At 39.2% G+C, this 25356-nt stretch overlaps 3 protein-coding genes across 5 annotated transcripts; 2 read left to right on the forward strand and 1 right to left on the reverse strand.

Moving 5' to 3' along the window:
* Positions 1-1551: 1551 nt before the first annotated feature.
* LOC111263807 (uncharacterized) lies at positions 1552-4876 on the forward strand. 3 transcript variants are annotated; one of them, XM_086969787.1, is made up of 6 exons: positions 1553-1881; positions 2266-2352; positions 2788-2813; positions 3374-3437; positions 3804-3920; positions 4626-4876. In XM_086969787.1, the coding sequence occupies exons 2-6, from the start codon at positions 2285-2287 to the stop codon at positions 4693-4695; spliced, it is 345 nt and encodes a 114-aa protein (XP_086825913.1). In that variant the 5' UTR covers positions 1553-1881; positions 2266-2284; the 3' UTR covers positions 4696-4876. The 3 variants fall into 3 exon arrangements, with proteins under 3 accessions (XP_086825912.1, XP_086825913.1, XP_022694936.1); XM_022839201.2 differs by having other exon boundaries at positions 1553-1822; XM_086969786.1 differs by lacking the exons at positions 2788-2813; positions 3374-3437 and having other exon boundaries at positions 1552-1822.
* A 4343-nt stretch (positions 4877-9219) lies between these two features.
* On the forward strand, positions 9220-22734 carry LOC111263802 (uncharacterized). Its single transcript, XM_022839198.2, has 20 exons — positions 9220-9916; positions 11166-11210; positions 11843-12023; positions 12803-12934; positions 13337-13502; positions 14065-14221; positions 14613-14796; positions 15042-15187; positions 15394-15657; positions 16006-16153; positions 16540-16740; positions 18156-18446; positions 18668-18772; positions 18981-19139; positions 19631-19850; positions 20056-20297; positions 20628-20765; positions 21009-21335; positions 21553-21784; positions 22079-22734. Exons 1-20 carry the CDS (start codon positions 9438-9440, stop codon positions 22225-22227), a joined length of 3966 nt encoding a protein of 1321 aa, XP_022694933.1. The 5' UTR covers positions 9220-9437; the 3' UTR covers positions 22228-22734.
* LOC111263803 (uncharacterized) lies at positions 22718-25048 on the reverse strand. Its single transcript, XM_022839199.2, has 3 exons — positions 24779-25048; positions 23471-23603; positions 22718-23234 (listed from the first exon to the last, which is right to left on the reverse strand). The coding sequence occupies exons 1-3, from the start codon at positions 24934-24936 to the stop codon at positions 23109-23111; spliced, it is 417 nt and encodes a 138-aa protein (XP_022694934.1). The 5' UTR covers positions 24937-25048; the 3' UTR covers positions 22718-23108.
* Between the last annotated feature and the right edge of the window lie 308 nt (positions 25049-25356).

Here is a 25356-nt window from a genome sequence, read left to right on the forward strand (position 1 = left end):
TAAAAACGTTCTCTGCCACTTACACATACGTAATTCTTTTTTAAAGCCATCTCTGGAGTCCAAACATTTTGTGACTATAATCAACTGACGATCCTTGTAGAGCAGGAAATGCGCTAAAGAGAACAATGGTATTAATATATAACGATTAATAAAAAGCAATGACCAAAAGACGTTGCTATACTTACCCGAGTACCTATTAAACGTGGTGCGCGACAAAGGTCCATTGGGTGTCGAGCGATGTTGTAGACAGTTTGGATACTGACGAATGTACGACATAATCGCTTATTTAACTGGAACTCACTTCTTAGAAAGTTAAAAAATTCTTAGAAGAACATGATCTCTTTTTGCCTATGGCGTATCACAACTACTGTTAACTTGCAAAATTCTGGAAGGAATGCACAATAACTTGTAGCTTCTTGTTTATTTTAAATAAAAAGATTCCGATTAAAGTGTTAAGGGCCGCAACGCAATGGTGGTGAATAGTTTTAGCTGGGCAATAATAGCTTTCTAAAGCCTATTGTGTCGGCAATACGACATGGTAAAAAAACAGCAAAAAAAAAAAAATAATGAAGGAAGTTAGGCAGTAGACATTGTTATTTGAAATGTTGCTTAAGTCGTAAACTTGCATGAAATGTACATGTAAAAAATAGAACGACCACAATTTTGTTAGCCAGTTCTAGAAGCAGGAAGAGTTCATCGTCTTAAATCTAAAAACTATTAATTGGATCTAAGTGGTTACCTTTATTCATCCTTCAATTTTCTCTCAATAGAAGAAAGATGGAGAAGGCCTCAATGATATAAACGTTTTTATGTATTTATTTTTGCGCTTTCAATAATATGTATCATTTGGTCTTAAAGTATCTAGGCCCTTGTATGCGCTTTTTCCTATATATTACAACAACGTTAGTCTAATGTTACAATTTCAGGGTCAAGAACCCAAGTATTGTTTTCCGTTTGCTCTGGCGTAGCTCGGAATCTTGTCATGCTTCTGTAGTATGTTCGATTGTAATGTTCTATCGGTAAAACAATGTGGCACACGTTCGGTGTTTGCTTATTCAAATGGTATACCTGAGAGATCCTAATATATGCTAAAATGTTATAGACGGCTTTTGCCGTGTCGGAACAACCCCTATTTTATAATATGGATTTATTTGTATTTCTTATTGGAAAGTTTTGTCTCTTCTCAAGGCGCACTTGAAAATATCTCTGTTAAAGAGTGAACATTTTACAGTCCAGTTTAATCGCACTTCTTTTGTCCATGTCTACGTCGTAAATACTATTTTTATCATAACACCGATTCGCTTCGATTGAATTTAGAGAAATTTAGACAGATTTGTTCCCTACAGAATCTGTTGTTGATGTTCGGAGTGAGAATATAGACACGAAGAAACGGTTAAAGATTAGATTTTAGCCGTTGTTTTTGTATCGTAGAGCCATGCGTGACCGGCACAGAACATTGACAGGCATGTGCATGGGACCTGTACAACGCTGAGTGGACCTTTCCCTTGTAAGTAAGTTGCTATTTGACGTTGTTGACGTTCGTGCATTAACAGATGAGAGAAGCCTGCCACAAGATGGTGGACAGCTCTATGCTAAAGGAGAGTAACGTTTTTTCAGCTGCTCTGATTGTGCAATTTTCTCTGCTCGTAGATTGTTTTCTTCATGCTTACCTAATTACGGCAGAATTGACAACGACAGATACTTCATATGCAAACCACTTGGACGAAATTGCCATGACGAGGATGCCGGAGCAGGGTTCAACGGTGGTATTAGGAGAAGCCGAAAAGCGTGCGTCCTCCAAAGCATTTGCTTTATTATCACAGTAAGTGCCATCGAAAAGGATTTACTCTACTCGTGTAGAAAATGAAAACATTTAGTACGGTAAATATATGCTGGCCAATTTTGATTTGATGTCGCAACCGCCACCGTCGCTATCGACTGTAAAGGAATGAATTCCAATTCGAATTTACCAAATTGTTCATCTTCGATGGCTTCATAAACCGTCCACAATAAACTAGCGAAGTATAACAGCGTCATGCGAAGCATCACGTTCGTTCATAACATGTGTATTAAAGGAGAATTAGGAAAAGCATTCTATTTTGAAGTGCACAAAAACGTTGTAACCAGTTTCCCAAAGGAAAGTATTTAAAGAAAATAATTATTTGATCAGTTCGTCCAACGGTTTGAAAAAGAAAAATGTATTTAGAGAAGTGAATTTCGTACATGTAATTCATGGTGAAGTGCGCTCTTTACCGTGTTTTTCAGGATCAAATACGTGCTTGATATGAATAACAGAACGATGGAGTTCGTTACTGAAGTAGAAGGGCAGCTTGAGGAGTACTTTAGGAAAATGTAAGGACTCTAGAGGCTATAGTTGCTATAGCTTTACTTAGTACTTTTGCTGCACAAATTCTCGCGGTAAATGTTTGATAGCTTTGCACGCTTACTGCAAAGCGTAGGCATTTCTGTTGGCGTATTACTAGCCGCTTATATCACAGATTAAATCTGAGCAGATCTTACTCAAAGTGGAGCGTTATGCAAGATTCTTCGGAAATTCTGTTTACGCGTAAATCCGTATTAGACGATGACACGAGTAAAATATTTGGATTGGATTCAGGTGTGTACTGGAATCTCCAAACCAACTTCAAGTAAATAAACTAAACTGACAAAATGCGTTCAGTGGCCTTATATGAGGTACGCTAATTAATACTGAGTATAGTGAATTCATGAGCCATAGAAAATATTTATATATAATTTGCTATATTGTTGACGTTACCATTGTTTCAGTGGAGAAGAGGTGCGCCGAAAGCAGGGTAAGTATAAACCTATCTCTTCGCAATTTTCGGCTATGTAGTAAACACCGCAATAAATTTAAGAATCGCACCTCGTCAAAGTACGATAGGGTACTATTATGCATTTATTCATAATAATAGGTCTACTAGAAGTAGGCAATTTTATAGAACTATACAGATAAGAATTCACTGATAAAATGTTTAATACATATCTTGTCGTATAGTACCGTCGTTGATTTGAGATTGAGTCAATTTTGAAAATCATAAATTTGTACAGAAAGCTGTCTTTTCTCATAACTTGTGTATTAACGATTTAAAATGTTAAAGTTTTTGTTAAAAGCTATTCAAAACTTGCTATTGCTGATAAACTCTATTATTTTTCGATCCTCTAAAATCGTATAATTTGGAGGTGTATAGGGCATGTACTTTTCGGGACAGCCCAGTAGGTTCCCCTAGCTAAGATTTGGGCGCAATGTTAAAATCAGACCATTAGTTTTTATATAGCTCTAGTAAGAGAATGAGGTTAGGTTAACTTATATCGTAAAAAATAAATAACTCCGAGCAAAATTTGCCAATTTCAGAGAACATTCGAGCCGAATTCGATAATCTGACGGAGACTAAAAAAAAAATTGAAAGACTAATTGAGTGAGTGTAATGGTCTGGACGTTTTTGGCTATTTAGGACTTTTTAAAACTCTAGAACATTGCCTATGTTGAATCTGTTTTCTCAGTTTCAAATATTTTGTTTCACCGTCCAGCCGCTTTAGTGGCAATCCGTTTTCCTTTTATGACACAACTCCTTTTAAAACTGGACTTCCGACAAGAGCCGACGTCCTATCCAGCCGGGACTACGCTCCCAAAAGTCAACGTATTACCGATATAGCTGAACATACTGAACTCAGCAATTTGTTAAAGCGGTTTCTACCGGCTCCCTCTATACACTCGCAAGTTTTCGATAAAATAACATTGAATTAAGTTAAAGTTATTAATTATGGGTCTGATTTTTTATTAGGATGACAGATCACGAGCTTGAGGAAGTACGGACACGAGGCGTAAAGCTCGAGAGGTTCTACATAGCTAATCTACACACTTTGAATACATTTCTTGCGGAAGAGCTGACAAAACAAGAGTAAGTAATGTCTGTCTAATAATTGTCGTATCCCCTGCAACGTACGCAAAAATGTTATCTACGTTGGAGAGGCAGATTCATACATCATATGCTAAATTGATCTTTATGTGCTTTGTTTTGTCTTAAAATATATAACGCTTACAAAATAGAGGTTTATGGACTGTTTTGCATTGTACTACTACTTGGTTTTGTAGTTAAGGCTGCACAGCATTATATCAATCGCTGTATGCTCAGAAACAAATAGCTCTATATTCTAGAAGATATATCTAAAAGAGGAACGAAAATATCTGTATCAATTTGTACGCTGAAAGAACTCTCGCTGACTTACCTTTCACCCAAGCCTGAGCTTACTAGTTATGTCTTCATGTGAAAAGATAGAATTTAACAGTAGGAAAGAGAAACGGCTTACGAAGTACATTCAAGTTTGAATGTGCTTATAGAGCACTCAAAATCCTGGTCCTTATCATTATAGGGTAAGCACTTCTTGTTCGTAAATACAAATTTGAAGTTAAATACCACCTGCGTAGGTAATTCAGTAGTCGCCAAAAACGGTGATCCTAAGGTTTTTTGCTGCCTTTGTGGGCCCATTCTTCTCCATGAGGTATCTGAAGAGACAAAAGAAGATGACACCAATTCTATAACGTAATGTAATAAAGCGTATCAGTGTAAGTCGTAACGAATGGTATTTTGGCTTCGCTGTTTCAGAGCGCGGGTGTTTATTCTGGACGGTTATCATGTTGTTGACGAACACGAAAATACGATGGAAAGTTCGTAGTAATATATGCAAGTCGAAAAAGCCGATTGCCGTATAATAAAGTCATATTTTTTTTTAAAGAAAGCATTAAAAATGCAAGTAAACAGTATATATTTATTATCCAAGTAACTCACTGATCTGTACATATCCCGTGCTATGTGTATTAAACTTACAGAAATATATATTGACTTAGTAAATAGAAGTGATGTGCTTAACTATCCTAAGATGATGAGTGGCCATTCAGTACGATGTGTTATACATTGAATTAGAGCTGCAATAGCTTTGATTCGCATCACGTAAACTATATGCATAGGTCAGCACTCATCACGAACACAGCATGACAAAAGCTATTGTCTGTGAGATAATTGTATTTAGGCAGTGAGGGTACAGTTGCTCATGGTAAGGTTTTCATTGGAGGATTAGTCTATCAAATGTCAAAGAGGTAATGATACGCGAACATTATAGCACATTCCGAGGTTTCTGCGAACAGTGTTTTGAATGTTCGCTTACTTTGCCTGGTCTCGTTTCTAAACGAGTATCTTTTTAGTCGATATCATGCACAGCCTTCTTCCTCCCTCTTCTACAGCACGTGAACGATGTTGTTGCGTGTTCGCAGAAAAACAGATTCATTTTGTTAGTACTAGATTACGATTCAGTATCTTTCTAAGTTAGGCTGTGTGCAGCTTGCCACCGGACTGAGATCGATGCGCGACAGAGTCGGTCATGGACAATTACGCAGTAAAAACTGGGTGCAACAAAGCTGTCAACTGCGTCAACGAGGGCTACGTAATAATCCTCGTGGTTCGGTAAAAATAATGAAAGTTCAGTATGATTTTATTTAACAATAAAATTAAGCTAAACGAACAGAGTTCGTACCTTGATATAAAATGGATTTTTTTAAAAGTCCTGTTTTTTTACAGCAGATATTAACAGAACTGCTACCGCCCTGAATATATATATATATATATATTCAGTACAAAAATATTTATTTTGTACTTTTATGTAACAAAACTTTTTTTTCAAACAATATTTATTTGAAAAGGTTTATTTCTACGGGCGAATTTTGAATTAGCTTACTATTACACTTTCTACAACGAGACGCTACGTTAGACACAATACTTAACAAAGGCGGTAAAACCGGGTTTTATACCTAGTTCTATTGCCGTCTGCTGGTTCTCGATACGATTGTTGATTTAAATCTAAAATAAATGTGTATGTAGAATGTGTATGTATCTCAATATGCAAAAGGTACAGTTAAAGTTCGTCGTACGATCCTGAATCAGGTCGTAAACAAACAATCAACTACTAAACCTAGTATTCGTGTCACTGCAATTTGCACACGTCAGAGAAGTAGCCTATCTATAGTATGGTGAATTTAATACATCATAAGGCGTTTTAAGACAATATTATAATGCGATTATAAGCTTGGCGTTGTTAAGCCTGACGTTAGTCACGCCGATTTCGCCCCAAAATAAATGTGTCATCAAACCACCACCGAATCGCAGAGGAGTGTGAATTGGATCTTCTCGCTGTTACGAAAAAAGGCTTGTGTGCCTTTGTTTATATAGCCAATAATGGTTTTTGTGTGCACGCAATTGAATGGATACAAAATAAGGTTAACGCGATCTCTGTCCTTGTTTTATCAGCAGGGTAACTGTTAATTAATTATCTTAACAGCACGTTAACTTCTTAGATGAGTGACTGCATGAGCGAGAGTCTTGTGAGCGTTGCATGGCTGGCTGTGCGTCTAACTGACCGGTCCGTTGATTCGAATACATGCGTTAAGCACTTGACCAGAGTTGTCCACTTGTCAGGTAGTATTCACGGCGAAATTACTCAATGCATTTAAGTAGCCAAAGCTTCCTTTGATCCTTGACTGATTTGGTAGGGCATTTGCATGAAACGTAAGTCTAGGCACAAGACAAGTGGCTGGGGAGAAAGCGACGGAAAAAGGCCTTAAAAACCGTTAGGGCTACCTGTAGTGCCCTCTGGTGGTCTCATCTCATCTCGTAAAGTTACTGATTTTGAGTGAAAACAGAAACTGATGTATTGCCGATCACTGTATAGTCATTGCAACCATTGCAGGATGGCTGTAATGCGCGATAGTCCCACTAGCGGCGTATATTTACTTGTCGAACGTCGTTGCGGACGGCGTCTAGTAGAACCTCGCCACTGAAAATTGTTTCGGGATACTGGACAGCTGAAACGTTTATGACAAAAGAGAATAGCCCATCTGACAATTTATTTTTCTAACATTTATGGACATTCTTAATTGGTACTTACAAGATCGGCCAAATATTTTCCGTTAAGGCTAGTATGAGTTATGCCTGGATAGAATGACGTTTCAAAGAAAAGGGGTAATAATTTCACTGAATACGAAGCTCAACTTTGGCTGGGCTTCGAATTTTAACGTCATGCCTTTGATAGGCGAGTTCGCATTGGAAACGCCGCAGTAAAGCCAACGCCTATTTTTTAATCTTAAAATACGTATTTAATGAATTGAAGTGGTCGACCCTTGAACAAAAGGACTGCTACCGTATCAGATAGCTATAAAAACCCCCCTGTCCGTCTTTGGAGTGGAGATGCATAACAATCGCTGGCTCCATACACAGATATGGTTCGTCTACATGCACATCGATTCCGTTTAGAGTGCCTGTCAGCAACAAGTTCTATAAAATCGACGTAGATCGTAATGTAAGGGGCGCTCACAAGCTGGCATTCTCTATCCGGTGTACCAATGGCCATCTTTAGTATGGAGGTAGGTCATGTACGAATCAAGTCATATGTGGAACCATACGATTTGAAAAAAGTACTATCGCAGAAAGTACATTGTACTAAAGGAGACGTCCAGACAAACAGGAACAGGTCCAAACGCGACCGTTTACTGCATATTTGCGCTTTCTGTCGTTATTACGTGCTGCAGTAAGTATCGAGCACGACACGCAATGGTAAACGCAGACTTGTATTATTTATTTTTTACTCAACGGCTTTTGGAGTATTTGTATTTTTCAAGACTTGGACGTTGCGTTAAAAGGTTAGCTTCCCTAACCTTTAGTTTGCATGCTATGATCTTTGTACGGACCGAATTAATTGACAGTTCTTCGCTTCAAAATCTGCTTGAATACGTATCAGTATAATTTCTGAGGTCCTTTACGTCTGTTTTTCGAACAAAATCAGCCTTCCCCTCAGTTTTATGTCTTAATATCGGCAAGCGAAGTGAAATACCAGCAATTAACTTGAAAGGGGTGTCCCGGCAGTAATATTTTCTTGTCTGGCAACATAATCGGGACTGCGGGTTAGCGATTTCGACTTCTGGTTGGAGCGAATCTCACTGTGTAAGTCAATCATGAGCCACAAAGCAACCGAATGTAATTTAAAAGCAATGTACAAGATTTGCACTTCTCGATGGCGCCCCACTCCCCAAAGATTGGATTTATTGCTTGTGGACGCTAATCGATCTGTCAGAATCGTCGAATACCACAGAATAGCAAAAAAATCAATATCTTATATTATTTATAAGTGGGCATGACGTTGAGCTCGAATGGTCGCGTTTTTTTTAGCATGGCTGCAGAACTCATGATTTCTTAAATGGCTTACTACAAATTTCTAAATTAAGGTAATAGTTTTACAGCTATCGATCTACTTAATTATACACAGACTGTGTGGCGTCCATCAATGGGGTATGGAGGCGTAACCTCACCCGCGGCCCGGGAGGCCTGGGGCGATCCTGGCGAGCATGTACCAAGTCGCCATTATAACAAAAATGATCCTCTTTACTCAAGGGTACAACTATGAAAGTGTAGAACTTCTACTACTGGTTGTAAGAACAGTTTATTCGACTACAAAGTCTGGGAACACAACCGAATATACGCCGCTGGTTTTAGTTTGGCTTTTCATTCTAGCGGCCGTTAAGCCTTCTTCGAATGGCAATTGTGTTTCAATATGGCTTCGCTGCTAGAGCACAGATAAGTCCCTTCGCGAGAGAGGCGTTTCTAAATTTTTACTTTCTTTCCGATTAGCATGGCTGATATTGGCAGCGCTCGTTGGTCCTTGTACGTGACCTTATCAAAGGCTTGTAACTATCTGCGAGACGGAAAGCTTAGTGAGGGTGAGTTGGCTTTTGCTGTATCATTGTTGGCGGAGCCTTTAAGTCAAAAAACTTTTTTTTTTACCATTTTAAGAGTCGATTGCATCATCAGCTGCAAGCGATTACCAATGAGACGAGGTGCGGATGGAAGGCGAAGTAGTAACAGTGATCAATGGAAAGGATTTGTGGCTTTGCAGAGTTTCTCTGTGGATCGCGATTCGCTTCAATGCGTAGTGACTCGCGCGGCGTAAATCGATGTCCATATCGGATTAGTATGTACCAGTAGTCTCAGACAAAAAGTGTGGTGCTCCATGGATAGAAGCGACGCGTCTCTCACTGTCAAAGCTAACTCTGCTGGAAAGGTCAGTTTCTGTGTGGAAAGGGCTAAATCGAGCTTGGCTAGTTGTGCGTGCATTTACAACAACCGCAACATAAAAGAAAGACACACACACATACACACGCAGAGACGCTTATGTACACATACAGACACAGTTGATCTCTGTGTCTATTTAAATCACACACGTAAGGCTGGCTAGCTCTTGCGATTCGGTGCCTCGACAGTTCTAACCACGGAAAAAGGCAACGTTTTAGAGAAGTAAAAATATTTTCCGTGTAGCCTTCGGACAACGTACAGACCGTATCGGATAGACTGAGACAGAACGGAAGAGATAAGAAGATGGCAAAATTCAGTACAGCCAAGACAGTTGAACCAAGTAGTTTGGATTGGCTTACATATTTGCGTTACCTCGTATTTCGTTTGCTACTTTGGCTAACCAGATCATCCCGACAGGCGCGTTTCTCTAAACTTTTCGACCTGTCGAGTAATGATCCGTACAAGTATGGCGCACTTCCAACACAGCAGGTGTTTGATGTCGAATGGCCAGCGAAAGCGGATACCCTACATAAAGCGAACGATGGCCTGCACTTGTTTTCAGCATCGGCCAACGGCCAAATTATGGTCTTGCTCATGACACGACGCGCAGACAAACGCGCAACAGTGTTTTTATATTTGCGTACACAGAAAGAAAGTTATGTCCTGTCGAAGGACATATACGTTGATCACTCGGCTGAGGATACGTTTGCGGTGGACGGATTGCGCCTGGAGTGTATTATACCTCTGCAGCGGTGGAGGATCTCATTTAACGGTCTTTTGAGGTTAGTATAAATGCTTTTGCTGGACCTATGCAATAACAAATTTCATAGAAAGATGACGAATGGCCCTTCAAGTGTGGAATTCATTATTGTTGCTTTTCTTTGAAATGAAGTGTTTTCGATGTCGATTCTACACAGCTGGTTGCCAAGTTTCTTTGTGCTTTATTTTTTACTAATTTAATTAGACTTATTTAATTTTTTATACTCGTATATTTTTATTTTTCATCATATGGGAAAAGAATTAGTGCATTTTCAGAAGCAAACTCGTTTGTGGCCTCTACATTTCTCTCTGTAGCACGGACAAAAAGTCGTTAAAAAATTGAAAAGACAGGTTAGAAAATCAGGAAAAGCGGCCGTAAAGCAAAAAAAAACTACAAAGTATTTATTTGATCGCTTACTAGATCGCTGAGTCTACGCTCGGTTTGCCAATAAAATTCCAGAATCAGGTTTAATTTAATGAGGATAAAAGAAATTTGTTAACGTCTACGCAATATACCAGCGGCTTCCGTAAGGAGCGTCAAACATTTTTCAATTTTCCGTATTTTTCAACTTTAATGCAAGCTTTTGTTTTGCAAGGTTTTAGAAAAATATATTGGGTGAAAGAAATTTTCCTAAGTAAGCGATTTGCAAAGAAATAATTACTTTTGAAGAAATAATTACAATTGTTCTTGTGTTAAAGGTTGTTGAGTTGGTCGCTTTTGATGCTTCCACAGTAAATAGATGATACAGTTGGCACAATGGCCATAAAGGCCACATCTTTAAGTGCGAAGTCAAACCTTCCTAGTGCACATTTGGCCGTGTAGCCAATACGCTAAACGTTAAGAAATTGTATATTACACCCCCACCTCTCCTAAAACATAGATGCGATCAATTTCTAGTTGGTTTTCGAAAGTTACCAACAAAGAAACACCATTACGAGGCGTTGCGTTCCGCATCCTGGTTGCACAAAAGAAGGGATTTATGTGTTCGATGTACACTGACCATAAAAGGTTGATTTATTAAACAGATTTTAACAAATTTTCTATCTGAGACAAATATATTTTCATAGTTTTGCGTTACATCTCCATGCCGATGTCCAAACATTTGATCGACTCGTGAAAACACGGCATAGCTAAATCTGCTGGCAACAACGGGCCAGTTTCGTTGGAATGATCTTCCTTTTCCTTAGTGTACCAGGCGAAAGCTATCTAGACCAGTAGATTACGCAATTTAAAAATAGTAATGTGGGGGTATCGCTTCTCAACGCTTGCAGGAACAAGTCGACTGGAGCAGATGATCACGTGCGCTTCGTGTTTACGTAAGTAGTTTTGCGTGGCCTAATGATGACTAAGTGCTGCACGCTCATCTAACCCGTTAATTATTCCCTCGAGAACTGCTATCAGCTAATTCTTTGTGTCTATATATATATATATATATATACACTTTTAGGTATCTCGAGACTCGCTAAAAAATCTTATCTGGTCTGTAATACTTGCCAGTTGCATTTTTTCTTAGTCGTATACGAAAAAAAAAAATGTACAAATGAATAACTCTTTCGAATTCTGTGGCATTTTGTAGCAACGACTTATTAGCCCACTAGATACTACTAGTACGATAACCTATAGAAAAATTTCATATGTTGTTATTTAATGCTCCATATTGACTTCTAACATGTTAATATCTGCCTCTAATTGTTAATAATAATAATAATTGTGACGCCATATATATAAGGACACATTTTAAGAGGAAAAAACTGTATGACAAGTATAAGATCACTATGTATGACAGGATCGAAATTAGCGCAAACGTATAACATCATAAAGACTTATAGTCATTACGAATTTCATTGTTAAAAGGTCCAAATAAAACATTGTGTGTTTCTGTTTCAGAGTCATTGGATTTTACCGTTAGTATTAGGACTGACGTAGATTTTAATATTGATATTTTCAGGAGTAATTTCGTAACTAGCGTGGCCGATCAGGCGGTGTTCCACTCGGAACCTCTGTTAGCTATGCAGCTTGCTCGTAGCCCTAAACTCTCTCTTCTCAAAACAATTAGCGATCCCGGAAGCATCAATCGCAGCTTAAAGGAAATCGATGCCATCATCCAGTCTATGTCTTATGTCGGGAAGGTGAAGAAATTTTATGTTAGCTCATAAATTCTTATCATGTATAGCGGGTTTTTGATTATTCTGAAATGACAGTGATCAGTATGAACTATTATAGTTATTGTCAATGTTATAGTTATCTTGTGTGATGGCAGCCCACCAACTAAAAGTAATCGCAGCCGAAGATAGTGAAGACTATGGATGACATTCCATTGGCATAATTATTCATTTTATGGCGTAAACACTTTATAACCTATGCGGATTTGTTCTGGTTATTTAGATCCATGAGCTCTAAAAAATGTAGAAGTTTATTTTTAAGCAGATTGAAGAAGTTTCTCGGTCGGATGTTGTTTACTCAGGGGCATTTGCGAATGTCGGCTTTTGAATTTGATTTTATACAAGGTCCCTAAGCAACTAAGGCCACGCCCTTTTCAATATAGACTCAATGCCTGATGGAGTACTGTGGGGCATCCGTCACATCCAACTGACGGCCTATACAACATACAATACTTGCCACTAACTAGCAGTTTTTGGGTCTTGATAGCTTGGCTGCAGAGTCGTTAAAAATGAGTTCATCCTGGTGCCATCAGGAAACCGAGCGAAATATTTGAGCAGAAATAACCGTCTTGTAATTCATGTTGTAGTTCCTTACCCTTAAATAGTAGAACTTGTTACTCTGTGTATGTAAATTACTGTTTTTTTTTAAAATTTATTGGTGAATAGCTTTAAAATTTTCGAAGTAGAAGGCCGAGTAATCTATGGACCTTGTTATTAAGTCACATGTTTTGTTATGCTTTTTTCAGGTTCGCGTAGAGGAAACAGCGTCTTCAGAAGTTCACGAAGAAGAAGTGTTCGCGTTTGGTTACAAAAAAAGATGTAGAGAACAGACTTCGTCTGCTGTAAACACCCACGGCACCCTCATGGGTTACACCCGGGTACGACCTGACACTCCAAAAATATCCAACGATTTCCCTATATTATCTGTTTAGTAGTAACAGAGATGCCATCTGCTATGCTTCACACAAATTATCAAGCACATTAACCATGTAGCACTGTTTTGTCTCCCACTGGCAGAGTGACATGGTCATACGTAACGTTATTACATTGCTTTATAATGTCAAACAACGATTTTTACTTTGGCTTCAATGTTGGCAGATATAGTTGTGACGGCATTAAGCTAGCGGTGGCGGCGAGCAACGAAAGTTCGAGTTGAAATTTATATATGTTATATGACGACTAAGCAGGAGTAGGGATATTTTCAGTGACTCTGCCGTCTAAACTTATTTTTTTTTTCATTCTTACTTTGCTAAATTTCTACTAATAATGTTCATTTACAGAACGGTATCTTTGTCTACTTGGAAGAGGTATCCATTAAAGGTCTGAGCCAAAGCTTGACCAACGGTGTACTCGTCTTCCCATCGTTTCTTCACCTTCCAATAGAAAACGCGTCTCTCAATGTAATGAAACAGAACGATATTTGCAGGGGCTTCACTCTCGGATGCGGTAAGATATTCCGCCTGATTTGCACGAGATATTTATGCGCATTTCGTGGCTTTCGTAGTGGCACTCTAGGAATAAAAGTTTGCGAGGTATTTTAGGCCAGAAGCCGGCCAAAGGCGAAAAATATCTAGTTAAGCTTTTAGTATGAGCAACTGTAGCTTATTTTTTGCCCAGCAAGCGACAAGGTTATCTTATCATCTCATTGCCCTCATCTCGATAATGTCCAAACATTAACTGCCTCGTCGATTGCCATGACGTAATGCTTGTTCTCTAACAACGAATAAACCCATGACCGAAGATCATCAGCTTTCTTGCCCAAATGAGAGGAATGCTCCCGTATTTGATGCTCCATGATCCTCTCTCAACTTCAATAAATGGCTTCTTCTACTAGGTGATATAGAGCAACAGAGCAATGAATATTCCTTCAATGAAGTGCTAATTGGCTTCGATTGAATGGTAAATGTTCCGTCGAACCTTTCCACCATAGATAGATACGATAATACAGTAGTAAAAACGCTCAGACGAACAGAAGAAGTTGCTACACACGTTTAAATCGTTCTTATAGGATCCTTGCCATCGATGGAGCTAACACTTGACGAAGAGCTCGACACTCTGACGTTTAATCACGAATTTCACAGTGAGACTCGGAAGCGAACTGCTCGAGTCTTTCGAATGACTTTCGACACCAGAGAGGGTTACGCCGTGTTCTTTGGGGCACTTAGGTGAGTCGTTTGAAATATAAAACAGCTTAGCACTTGGAACTTCGTGTTAAAGCAGAACGATAATCAAAGGTTTTCAGAATTTTTGATTTTTATACACAAGATTACCGTTTATATAAAAAAAAAATAAACATTGCACTAGTTAGCTATTTTGCCATAAAGCGATTCGCTAAAAATGCCGTTCTAGTATGAAATCTCAGTAAAATTCATTGCGACATATCGCTGCTGCTTTAATACAGATATTTATGCTCTCCTCGTACGATGCTAACTGGATGGGCATCAGATCAATTGCCCAATTAGCAATAATTTCGTGTTCCATATACGGTAGAACTACGGCAATGTTTATAAAAGGTGCGTCTGATCACTGTTGTTTCATTTATTTAATGAGTTGCAGAAATCGTGTTGAAGTTAACCTCTTACCGATAGCTACTCACATTCGAGAACCAATTCGACTTCAACATGGTTCAGGTTGCAATATAGTCTCGTTCGAAAACAGACTCTGCGCCGATGCAAATTTCACTGGCGGAAAGGCCAGTTCACTAGCGATTCTTACGTCATTAGCAAAGGACTGCGAAAAAGTAGGTTAGGCTATATTAATGAAGTGGAGAAAAATGTTAAAGATCTAGTTTGTAATAATAAAAGAATGGTTTCCATTGCCTCCTGTTAGGATCATACACGATGGTCGTCTATGAAAAGGAACTTGCTATTGTCTAGACTTTTGTGAGAGACACCAACCGCAAACTTTCATATGAGTCAGTTTGAAACGTAGGTGCTATTTAAGATCTTATCTTACTTAATGTCTTTACCTCATCCCTATACCTAGTTCGAGGTGGCGAAAGGATTGGCGGTGACCACGGTAGCATACGATCTTTTTACAAAACAATATGTCGTAGCCCAAGCCGTCCAACAGCTCGAAGATACCGTTCGGGCGAAGACGAATATGGAGCGATTGAAAAACGTTTGCCAACAGTAAGTGCTTCGTTTTATATATTGAACATTTCCAATTATGTAATTTATGTCTTAGCTTCATTGTTGAAGTTGAAGTTAGAATCGTTCTTACTATATGAAGGTGTGTGCATTGTACACTGTTATTTTGCAGGCTAGTTAAGTGAAAATAAAGAAATTGTTTAAAATTGATTGTTTGTATTTCGCCTAATTACGCTGCTCAATTCTAGAGTTGTCAACACCATTGGTTCTGCGGCGATACCTTTCGAGATCAAAGATGACCTCAATAAAGAGCTGAGCAGAATATTCGGAGCTGATTTTAAATCAAAGCGCTTTGCTGTCCGCTCCTCGGCCGTAGGCGAAGATTCAGAAGAGATGTCGGCTGCCGGCCAAATGGAAACCTTCCTCGGATGCCGAGGTCTGGACGAGATCACTCGTTCAATTGCTAAATGTTGGGCCAGTCAGTTCTCTTTCGTGGCACTGCAGTACCGAAGGTTTGTGTCATCATACGTTTGCTTGTAACAAGTGCGCCACATCGGTGCAAGGATGCTACAGAGAATACTATTTGTATCAGCAAAGACACAAGGGAACAAGCTACTACCGCTCAACAAAACGGTTACATCTTTATGGCCTATCGGCTCTCTTACAAATAATTTATACGTAGATGTACTGAGTTACACTCATCCTTGCTGCATATTGTTTTATTAAAATATGCCACTTTCTTATTTATGTATTATGTAGGTATTTTTCGCTTTCGGATTTCTAATATAGTATACGATTGCTACCGGTACTCGTAGAGTCTGATGTTTTTCTTACTGTTTTTTTTGTGCACTGCCCTGTAGGCGATATGGCCAGGAGATTAATTGCCGTATGTCGGTCTGCGTGCAGGAAATGGTCGCATCTGAAGTTTCAGGGGTCATGTTCACCGTGGATCCGGTGACGTGTAATCCGAAATTTATTACCATCACAGCGAACTACGGCCTAGGAGAGGTCGAATAGAGTTTCAACATACTTCCTTTCCTGCTCGATGTCCTACGCTCTATGCAGATGTTGTTAAAATAATTCATTCAACTATCGATATAGTAGTAAATGTTAACGTTTCAGTATATTTCGGTACTGTAAAGTAACATGTTGATCTAGGAAAATTAATTAACCCAGATACAATAAGTATTTTTATGTGTAGCGGTCCCCTTCCGCGGAGTCGAGCTGAAGCTCGTTTTGAGGTCGCTAATGAACTCTAAAAACAGATATTTAAGTTCCAAATCTTCTGCAGGGTCGCTGTGCCAACGAAGGGGCGTTTGCATAGATTAGTAGTCGCTCACACTACAACCATTAGAGTTCAAAATACTTAACATCTAGTGTATTTTTAATTGCAGAGTGTCGTATCGGCAACGGCAGACCCCGATACGTTCATTCTTGAAAAGAGCGGGGAGTTTGGCGCTCGACTTGTAAGCTCAACGCTTGGAAGTAAAAAACTTCGCACAGTCATGGACGATAGTGGAGGCATCCGCAATCTTAAAGTCGCCGATAGCGAAGCCCAGCAGGCCCAAACTCAAGCCTGCCTTAACGAAGACCAGGTAAGTGCATACTACATTAAGACCCGTAGTAGACAATGCAAATGGTATGATAAAATCATGAGGCAGTGGTCGCAGTTTCTGAAATCGAAACATGTCACAGTACTCGGTTTGTTGGCGTGTTATATTTTGTAAGTATTTGACAAGTTCATTCGGTATCTTCCATTACGAAGATTGCCTCTGATTTGACAGATCTATAAACTGCTGAGGTGTTATCTTTTGGATAATACTTCTTTCGGTATAGTGAAGATAGCTTAGAATTGATTTAATCGTCCGCGAAGTGAGTAAAGGGTTTGCCTGCTAATCTTAATAAGACACTGTTCGGACATAGACATATTTCGTTTCGGGCTAGGGGGCAGCAGTCTGATAGGATGCCTGACGGCGGTAGCGCAGCAAATGAAACGGATCAACAGTGCACTACGGACTGTAACTTACGGACATTATCGAGTGTCCTTGGAGTCACACATTAGACTATAAAGAAGAATACTGCTTCTAATAGATGACTAATTACGTTAACCCAGCCACTTCGCGTTAATAATAGGAAACTCAAAAAATGGAGCAATAAAATTGGAACGGTGATCGGTTTGAGGAACCGATTTGCATTCTAGCCATAAGTAACAATACTTATTCTAGTCGATATTCGACATTATCTGTCGTGGTCTTTCGAAGACTATATGCCTCTAATACGAAATAAGTTGATTGGGAAGAATACAAGTTAAATGAACTAAAAACTAACCTTAACGTTAACCCATTTGATCCTCCTGCACAACAAGCACAATCTGTAATTCTATTGGTGACGGATATAAATATGGATTGTGGTAATGTATATTTTCGACAATATATTTCGAATGATGGGCGATCATTGGACAATTCTCTTGTATATTGGGGAACAGGAACCCAATACGGTAGAGATGGAACTTCGATGCTCAGATTTTTATAGCTAGTACCCTTCTTTCGTAACGCCAGCGCTACTTTTCACTTATCGTGACGCAGATGGAAGGCTTTATTTAGCTATGGGAATAGTCCGATATAGAAAAAAAAAAAAAAAAAGAAAAGGATCATATTTGTGTCTAAAGGGATTTTTTGATGAGGCAGAAAGGCTATGCGAGTGAGGATAGTTGCAGTATCTGATGCGATTTCGTTATACTAGACAAAGGGTAACAATAGAGAAATCGTAATTCAATGATGATTCAGTATAATAATAATTCACTTAAAAATGGAAATTGGATGCATAAAACACACAAAAAGCAACGAGAAGTTGAAAAAAATATTCCTGCACAATTATGGGATATCAAAAGCAATAATTTCGCTTGCATACAACTGCAGAAACTTTATTATATATTTCCAGGGCTAAGACAGGTGTCAGGAGTCAGAGTACTGATTATATAAATATTGGTTATTTGATCATTCCATTACAGCTAAAGAAATTGGGCGAGGTTGCGCGCCTTATCGAGAACCATTACGCTTCGCAGCGTGACACGGAATGGGCCTTCGCTCCTGGAGGCCAGAAACTGGTCCTTTTGCAGGCTCGGCCCGTTACCTCAGCGCACCGGCTAGACACCGACTTCGAATTTTATCATGAAACTGACGCGGGCGTTACATCTGAATACGATTGCCTTTCGAAGGCAAACGTTGGTGAAGTGTTCGGCGGGAGTGTGTCGCCTCTAACCCTGGAAGTAAGCTTCCGTTGCTTCACCAAACTATTCAAGGTAAAGTAGTGATGGCAAGTGAATCTTTGAGATATTATTTTGATACTACTTTGTTGTTGATCTCTTACGGAGATCGCCTGGACAAACATCGATCGTTAGGAACGAGAAAGCCACTTCATCATTGTATCTTTGTAACACTGCATTAAAGAATGTTGCCGGTTACATTATTAATGGCTCTGAAACCTGAATCAGTTTTCATTTTATTATATTTGCGTCTGCAGGAAATGAGGATGCGAGTAACTGGCCAGAAAATTTGGGATATAATGTTTGCTCGAGACCAGTTTTTTTTCACACAGAACAGTCAGTGTTTCTTCGCAACATTCTCGGTATGCTTCTTTCGCTTAGTCATTCCAAAGAAATGTTTCGTTGATCTTCTCGGTGCGAAATCTTCCCAGCTGTGCATAATAGCCATGAAGCCTGTGTTGGGATCTGTGGCGAAGGAGTACATTCGATTTATAAAGCTGACTCTCAGTCGGCAAAAAAACATAAATTTTAGTTTTTAAATATAATAATGTTATTTTCTACATTTTCTAGCCTGTGCTAGACTACACCTGTGACGATATCATGTCAAGAGGGTTTTCAATCTCGATGGCAGGCCGAATTATCAACGATGATATTGTGAAAACATCGGCAGCAAATAAACGTCGCTACCTGTTTCAAGAAGGGCGACCTAATTTTCTTAGCCTCATAAAGGTTAGCTTGAAAGCTGGCTTCTTTATATTTAGGTACTTTTAGAAGAATTGTTTGTGACGGCTCTGATATACTCATCGATATATAACAACATAATAATGCCAAATTGAAGACTAGTTATATTCCTATGAATAAAGAAAAGAATTGATAAAAATACATTGGAGTGATGATTCTACCTGGAGGCAGTCATTTTCTAATGCACACAATAGATGATAATGATATGAGCCTCTTCTAGACGCCTGAGTTAACTAAAAATGTTCTTACATTTGTATCAAACGTTAAGACAGTAAGGTTAAACCCAAATTATAATATTGGTTAGCCTTTCAATATCGTCATACACCGAAAGGTAAACTTTTTACAGAGAACGTTGAAAAGGTTTAGTTGCTGTGAAATTGAAGACTTGTCAGGTTCTAATCCCCTACTATTTCTAGGACAGAAATTTTACAGGAAAAGGAATGCAGTCTAAGGAAAAAAATGCTGCGTTCCCTTTGTAGGACATGTGGAATGCGGAAGGTATCCTAGACGAGGCTGAAAAGGTCGTGCAGGAATCGAACATAACATTCGACGATTGCAAGGATTCGCGTGAAATACTGCATAGAATTATGGCCAATCCACACCTACAAGAACATGCATTGAATGGCCACTCCAAACAGATCTACTACGGGACGATCTTTAACGTGTTCGTACTAGCGATGCTCTCAAAAGCCGAAGGAGGTTTGTCATCTTGGTGCACCCATTAAACGTGATATCCTGGTTTGCATCACCGTAGTGCAGTTGCTGCAAGCAGCTTGTCTAGTCTAAGCTGTGGAAGTGCGTACAATGTATGTAGAGAAATTATATTTTTGCTTTTCTTTTTCTAACGATACATATATGTCAATTTGCTTTTTATTAATTACCCGTTTGGTTAAATTTGATTTAGGTTGGACCCAAAGAGTATTCGGAGACTTTGCTAAGGTCGTAGCTTCATGCAATAATCTTGTAAGTGCGGACGTTCCGCAGATGCTTGCGAAGATTAGCCATGAGGCAGGAAAGGACTACGGTGAAGAGTTTAAAAGGATATCTCCTGAAAAGGCGCTAGAAAAGTTAAAAAGCGACAAAACGAAAACAGCAGAGCTTTTTGCGGTTTTTCTTCAGAAGCATGGCCATCGCTGTTTGCACGAGGTTTGAAATGCATTTCGCAAAAGATATTTCAAGCAGATACTTCCATGCATAGGGTGCGGTGTTATCTATTCGGTCAAATTTGATCCGGCGGCATTCGGTCCTTAAAATCATAAAACTTTTAGTGTAAAAATCACACAAGTGAAAGAATTTTATGTCTTATATCTTCGAAGTTTTAGTACATGAATTGATCAAAAGAAGTGTCGCCACCATTTCATAAGCGACAAACGCAAATGGCTCAAATTGATATCGTAGTAGCTACACAAGACTGCTTAGTTACCATTGTAAAAAACTTTTATTATACGTTTTTTGAATACCTCACTTGGATTACAGTTTGATCTTGCATCCCGCCCTTGGGCAATGAATCCTCTTCCAGTCGTAACGACAATACAGGAGATGTTGGGTACGGCCGACATTGCGCCTAAAAGGAAGGTGAGCGTTGAAGAACTTGTGGACAGCATGGAAATTAAGGTACGATATCCTTCTGCGTTTTGTTAGATTTTCTAAGTGAGAAACAGCTAATGCCTCCATGATTTACCTGTCAATGTAGCTGTCATTACTTCTTGTGTGCAAAAGTGCCTTCGTAATGCGCCTTTAAATCCATTCAATTTAAAAAATTCGTAGGAAATATGCAATTCGTAAAGGCGCCGTATGCGAAAACGTTAGTTAATGGTTGTTACTATAGTACAAATGTATGCCGCGTTTTTCGATCAGATGAGCCTATGGAAGCAGCGTATCCTTCGTTTTTTGCTGCATCGCGTCCGCAATGGTATCGCCAATCGCGAACGGGCAAAGAGCAATCTGATTATGAGCTCGCATAAATACCGTATGATGTTCCGAACATTGGCCAATCGACTCGTCTACGAAGGTCGTTTACCCGATCCTGATTTGATCTTCTTTCTGTTACCCAATGAGATCATGCAACTCATTACGACCCGATCATCTAAAATCATCGTGCGTGCAATACACAGGAAAAAAAACCAACTTCGAGCATCTAAGGACATCTACCCTGAACACAGTACTGGACTCCCATTTAAACCGGTAAGTAACTGACTAACTAGCCAGTAACTAGCTTTGACGATACTAATCAACACAAGTCTAGCAGGATATCCATGGCCAAACAAGCTTACATTGCCAGCTTCAATGAAACCTACAACACAGTGGCGTTCTTCTTAGAACGCCATCGTATTGTATATATGTATTCATTAATATTAATGACTACTACATAGATAGAATTAAGATTTCCGCTCTCGTTTAGGTGAACATGGACCCTCCGGGTCCCGAAGTGAGGGGTTTACGACGGATTAATGGCACACCCGTTGCGCAAGGAATAGTCGTAGCATCGTGTCGTGTGGTCATCTGCCTGGATGATGCTCACCAAATTCAGCCCGGGGACATTTTGATTACTTATGCCACCGACATCGGATGGTCGCCATACTTCCCGATGCTCTCGGGTATTGTCACAGAACTTGGAGGTCTCATCTCTCATGGTACGTATAACTGACTTTCATTTGCCAAATACGTGTTACTTGTCTAATGGGATCATCGGGCAATCATTAGTTTACTTCTAGTATAAGCATGCCAAATGCACTGAAGTTATCTGTATGAAACCTATACATGCTGAAATCGAATTGTATTCCTTGATCTAGGCTGCATTTGGCGGCGACAATTTAGACCTGCCCTCGACAAGATTTGAATAATAAAACTGAATTTCTGCTTCGGCAGCTAGTACTGATTCAAATGGAAATTTATTTTCACCACGCTGCACTTGACCAATATTTCAGGTGCCGTGGTAGCACGAGAGTACGGTTTACCCTGTATAGTAGCTGCTCATGGAGCAACAAAGCTGTTCCACTCAGGAGAAAAGGTTCTCTTAGACGGCAACAAAGGCTTCCTACAAACGGTCGACGAAGATCAAGAAAAAAAAGACTAAACAATAGACAAATACGAAGACCTACTCTGCATACGGCGACAGCAAAATCACCAGTCGCCGGCCAACGCTTTTATTCCCGAGGCCGAGAGATCTGGCAGAGACAGAAAACGAGCGGTACATAAAAAGTTTAAAAGGAGTGCAGTTAATGAACTTCCATCGTCTAAACCGGATGAAGCCTCCGAAGACTTCGAACGACGCATTAAATATACTCAGAAGAGTGTTAAAAATCTGACAAGCAGTGTCAAATTTGTGTACTAACAAGGGAATACAAAATATCCTAAGACAACTAAAGTGCTTGTTTTTGCGCATAAAAATAAAGTTCGTAATTACCACTTTTGATAGGCTGACGCGCTGGCGGTAATCGAGTGCCTATGATTATTCGTGACGACGGATAGTTGTCGTCGGCGTCAAGAAGTACTCAAACATTATTTCACATATTTATACCAACGATTTTTGTAAAGTTAACTTTTTGAACAATTTTAATAAAATATTTCTAGTGAAAACAGAGGTTTTGAATTTTTATTCGATGTTTGCGTTATCCTTATAAAATACTACTGTGTTTGCAGCCAGCTCTTTGAAGAAAACAGGCAGTTTCGGCGGCTCGCCCTCAACGCGTAGATCCCAGCGTTATTCCATTGTATTCATATAATCGGCAAATCATACTTATATAATTTTTTCCAAGAAGTTTACTTAACGGTGTTTGTCTTTTGCTGCTGCGTTTTCTGCGGTGCCTGTATCGACACTTACATCATGACGGCCTAAAATCGCAGACACTCGATACTTAAAGCATAGTCGACTCATGTAGTGGTGCTATGAGGTTTCCATACATCGGAGATAGACGTGCTTCGAATGAATCATGGAGAAATTTCTTATTTGTCGATTCAATGGCCAGATGGTACGTTGTACGACGGATGGTCCATCATTATGGACTTCGAAGGGCTGCCACCCAAAATTTCTCCCAATCGGAGACATAACGCAGATTCTCTAAAGCTAGGAGCCATACACACCTACGTAAACAAATGTTGACAAGATGAAGCATTGTTAATTTGCAATGAAGCCTCAACAAGGAAGACCTGCCGCAAATTGCTCGTTGCCCGGTCTATTCAACTACAATACTTTTTGCCAAAATGAGTAGTATAAAACGATTCGCCTTTATATAAAGCGAACTATATAAGGTTTATGTATATGAATGAGCCAGTGAGGAATCATCATACGAGGCGTGGAACCAGATTCATCAGCATACCATGTTGTAGAGATGTTTCTCCATGGTGCCTTCGATATATTTTCTCTGATCTTGTTTCAGGATAGTATCGATGACGAAGAAGCATACTGTGATTATTACGGGAATAAGTATAGCTGCATGTAAAACTATCCACCTAAAACACCAATAAACAAGAAAAACTTTAGACTATATACCTGTATATAGCTAGTTTATGTAAATGTTATAAATGCAAGTATTATTAAGGGTACAGCACAATACTGTATCGACTTTTTTAGACTAGAGCTCTCCTATCGTGTAATTTTTAAAAAAACTTTACGAGGTAGGTAAGGTTATAGGTGTCTTTTCTATGCTAAATGCCGAAGCTAGCTAGTAGAGTAAGCTTCAACTTTTTGACTGAAAAGTACTATGTATCAACCGATTTTACTTACCTAACCCAAAGGAATACGGTACTCACTCCAGTCGAGTGTTTTCTTTTTCCTCTTTGAGGTACTTTCCTCATTTTTTCTTTGAGATGCAGTACGTAAATTAGTAATTCTTATTGAAGTCAGCCAATATACTTAGTAAACTCCTTACCACTAAGTTGAATACATGTCAGACCTTGCTACAAGGAGCCGCAGCGTGCTAACTAACTTTTCGTCGCTTCGAAACTTTCTATGAAAGAAATTATTTGTTGCACCTACTATTGGACTAACCTATTCTGAAGAAAACGGACCTCATGGAGGAGGTATGGATACCTCCTTTGAAATCGATTCTAATCTGTGGTGAAGGATGGGTCTTCTTTAAAAACCGATAGCACGGTTCCTAGTCGGGCAGACATTATACTATATTATTTGTGTTTTTGAATCTTCTTTTTTATTTGTTTCGTATAGCTCGACTACAGCAGTGGCATCTCAAAATAAAAATGATGGGATAAAAACCATACTTGCAACGAATACGTTCATGGTGTCAGCATTCAACGTCTGTAAAATTGATTCAGATCACAGTGCTGTACGGCATTTGTGATAGTTGTTATTACACTGCAGAATACAGATAAACTTTACAGTGTTTTATCTTAGAATCACGAGGTGAATTTTTTGTAAAAATCCCTAATACAATTCAAGCTGAAACGTGCACTTCTATTTGGTCAAATCTAATTCTGCAATAGGCAATCTTCGTTCCTTAAGGCTAGAAGCTCTTTTCTCGGCCAGACAGAATCAATTCAACTCTTCGAAATTTGAATTAGATGTAGATCTATTTGACACTGCTGTTGCTATTGTAGTACTCTGAGACGTACGGCGAGTCGTCCGAGTTTTACGTGCGTTATGTATACAGTTTATATAGAGCCCGTACCTGTTTAAGTCATAACCCTCGAATTCATGGTCACTGTCTTCTTCACTTGATCCTAATCCATCGTTACTGGGTCTTCCCCCGCTGTCCCTTGGTGGGGAAGGGGTCAACGCGTGAGTTTCGCCTGGCGATTGATTTGACTGTTCCGTTGTAGAAGACATTTTTCGTCGAGGACACGCCAAAATCTGCTCATATTTTTAGAACACGGAACTTTGTTATTAGCAGCAGAATGGGTCTCGTAAATATGTCAAAACGAGAAAAATGCTATATTTTCAAGTTTGAGACGGATTTCATATTTCCGCTAAAACAGCTAGAGAGACATTTTTTGCATTGAATGTTACTTGAATTGATTAAATAACACCGTCTAAGTTATGGGGTAATCAACCGATTATTTGATTATTGTTGATGTACCTAAATGAAGGCAAAGCTTATCCGAATATTACGGGCCTCAGAATATGCCTGATACGTGAAACAGATAGTGCAAGTTTGTAAGTGAGATCTATCTTCTGTACGTTTATCCTTTTCAGCTTATGTATCTTTCATAATGTTAATTTCGGAGAAATTAGTTATATTGCGGTGCA

Source organism: Varroa jacobsoni, unplaced genomic scaffold (genome assembly GCF_002532875.2).
Source record: "Varroa jacobsoni isolate VJ856 unplaced genomic scaffold, vjacob_1.0 scaffold_791, whole genome shotgun sequence".
Classification (NCBI taxonomy): domain Eukaryota; kingdom Metazoa; phylum Arthropoda; class Arachnida; order Mesostigmata; family Varroidae; genus Varroa; species Varroa jacobsoni.

What these genes read in the sequence shown, in the direction of transcription:
- LOC111263807 (XM_022839201.2), top strand. Translation starts at nt 1,554, where the DNA reads ATGAGAGAAGCCTGCCACAAGATGGTGGACAGCTCTATGCTAAAGGAG. An exon ending in AAAATTGAAAGACTAATTGA is followed by an intron (nt 3,438 to 3,803) that starts GTGAGTGTAATG and finishes ATTTTTTATTAG; the next exon opens with GATGACAGATCACGAGCTTG. An exon ending in GAAGAGCTGACAAAACAAGA is followed by an intron (nt 3,921 to 4,625) that starts GTAAGTAATGTC and finishes TCGCTGTTTCAG; the next exon opens with AGCGCGGGTGTTTATTCTGG.
- LOC111263802 (XM_022839198.2), top strand. Translation starts at nt 9,438, where the DNA reads ATGGCAAAATTCAGTACAGCCAAGACAGTTGAACCAAGTAGTTTGGAT. An exon ending in CTATGTCTTATGTCGGGAAG is followed by an intron (nt 12,024 to 12,802) that starts GTGAAGAAATTT and finishes TGCTTTTTTCAG; the next exon opens with GTTCGCGTAGAGGAAACAGC. An exon ending in GCTCTCAAAAGCCGAAGGAG is followed by an intron (nt 19,851 to 20,055) that starts GTTTGTCATCTT and finishes AATTTGATTTAG; the next exon opens with GTTGGACCCAAAGAGTATTC.
- LOC111263803 (XM_022839199.2), bottom strand. Translation starts at nt 24,936, where the DNA reads ATGTCTTCTACAACGGAACAGTCAAATCAATCGCCAGGCGAAACTCAC. An exon ending in GAGGGTTATGACTTAAACAG is followed by an intron (nt 23,604 to 24,778) that starts GTACGGGCTCTA and finishes TTGGTGTTTTAG; the next exon opens with GTGGATAGTTTTACATGCAG. An exon ending in AGAAACATCTCTACAACATG is followed by an intron (nt 23,235 to 23,470) that starts GTATGCTGATGA and finishes TTGTTTACGTAG; the next exon opens with GTGTGTATGGCTCCTAGCTT.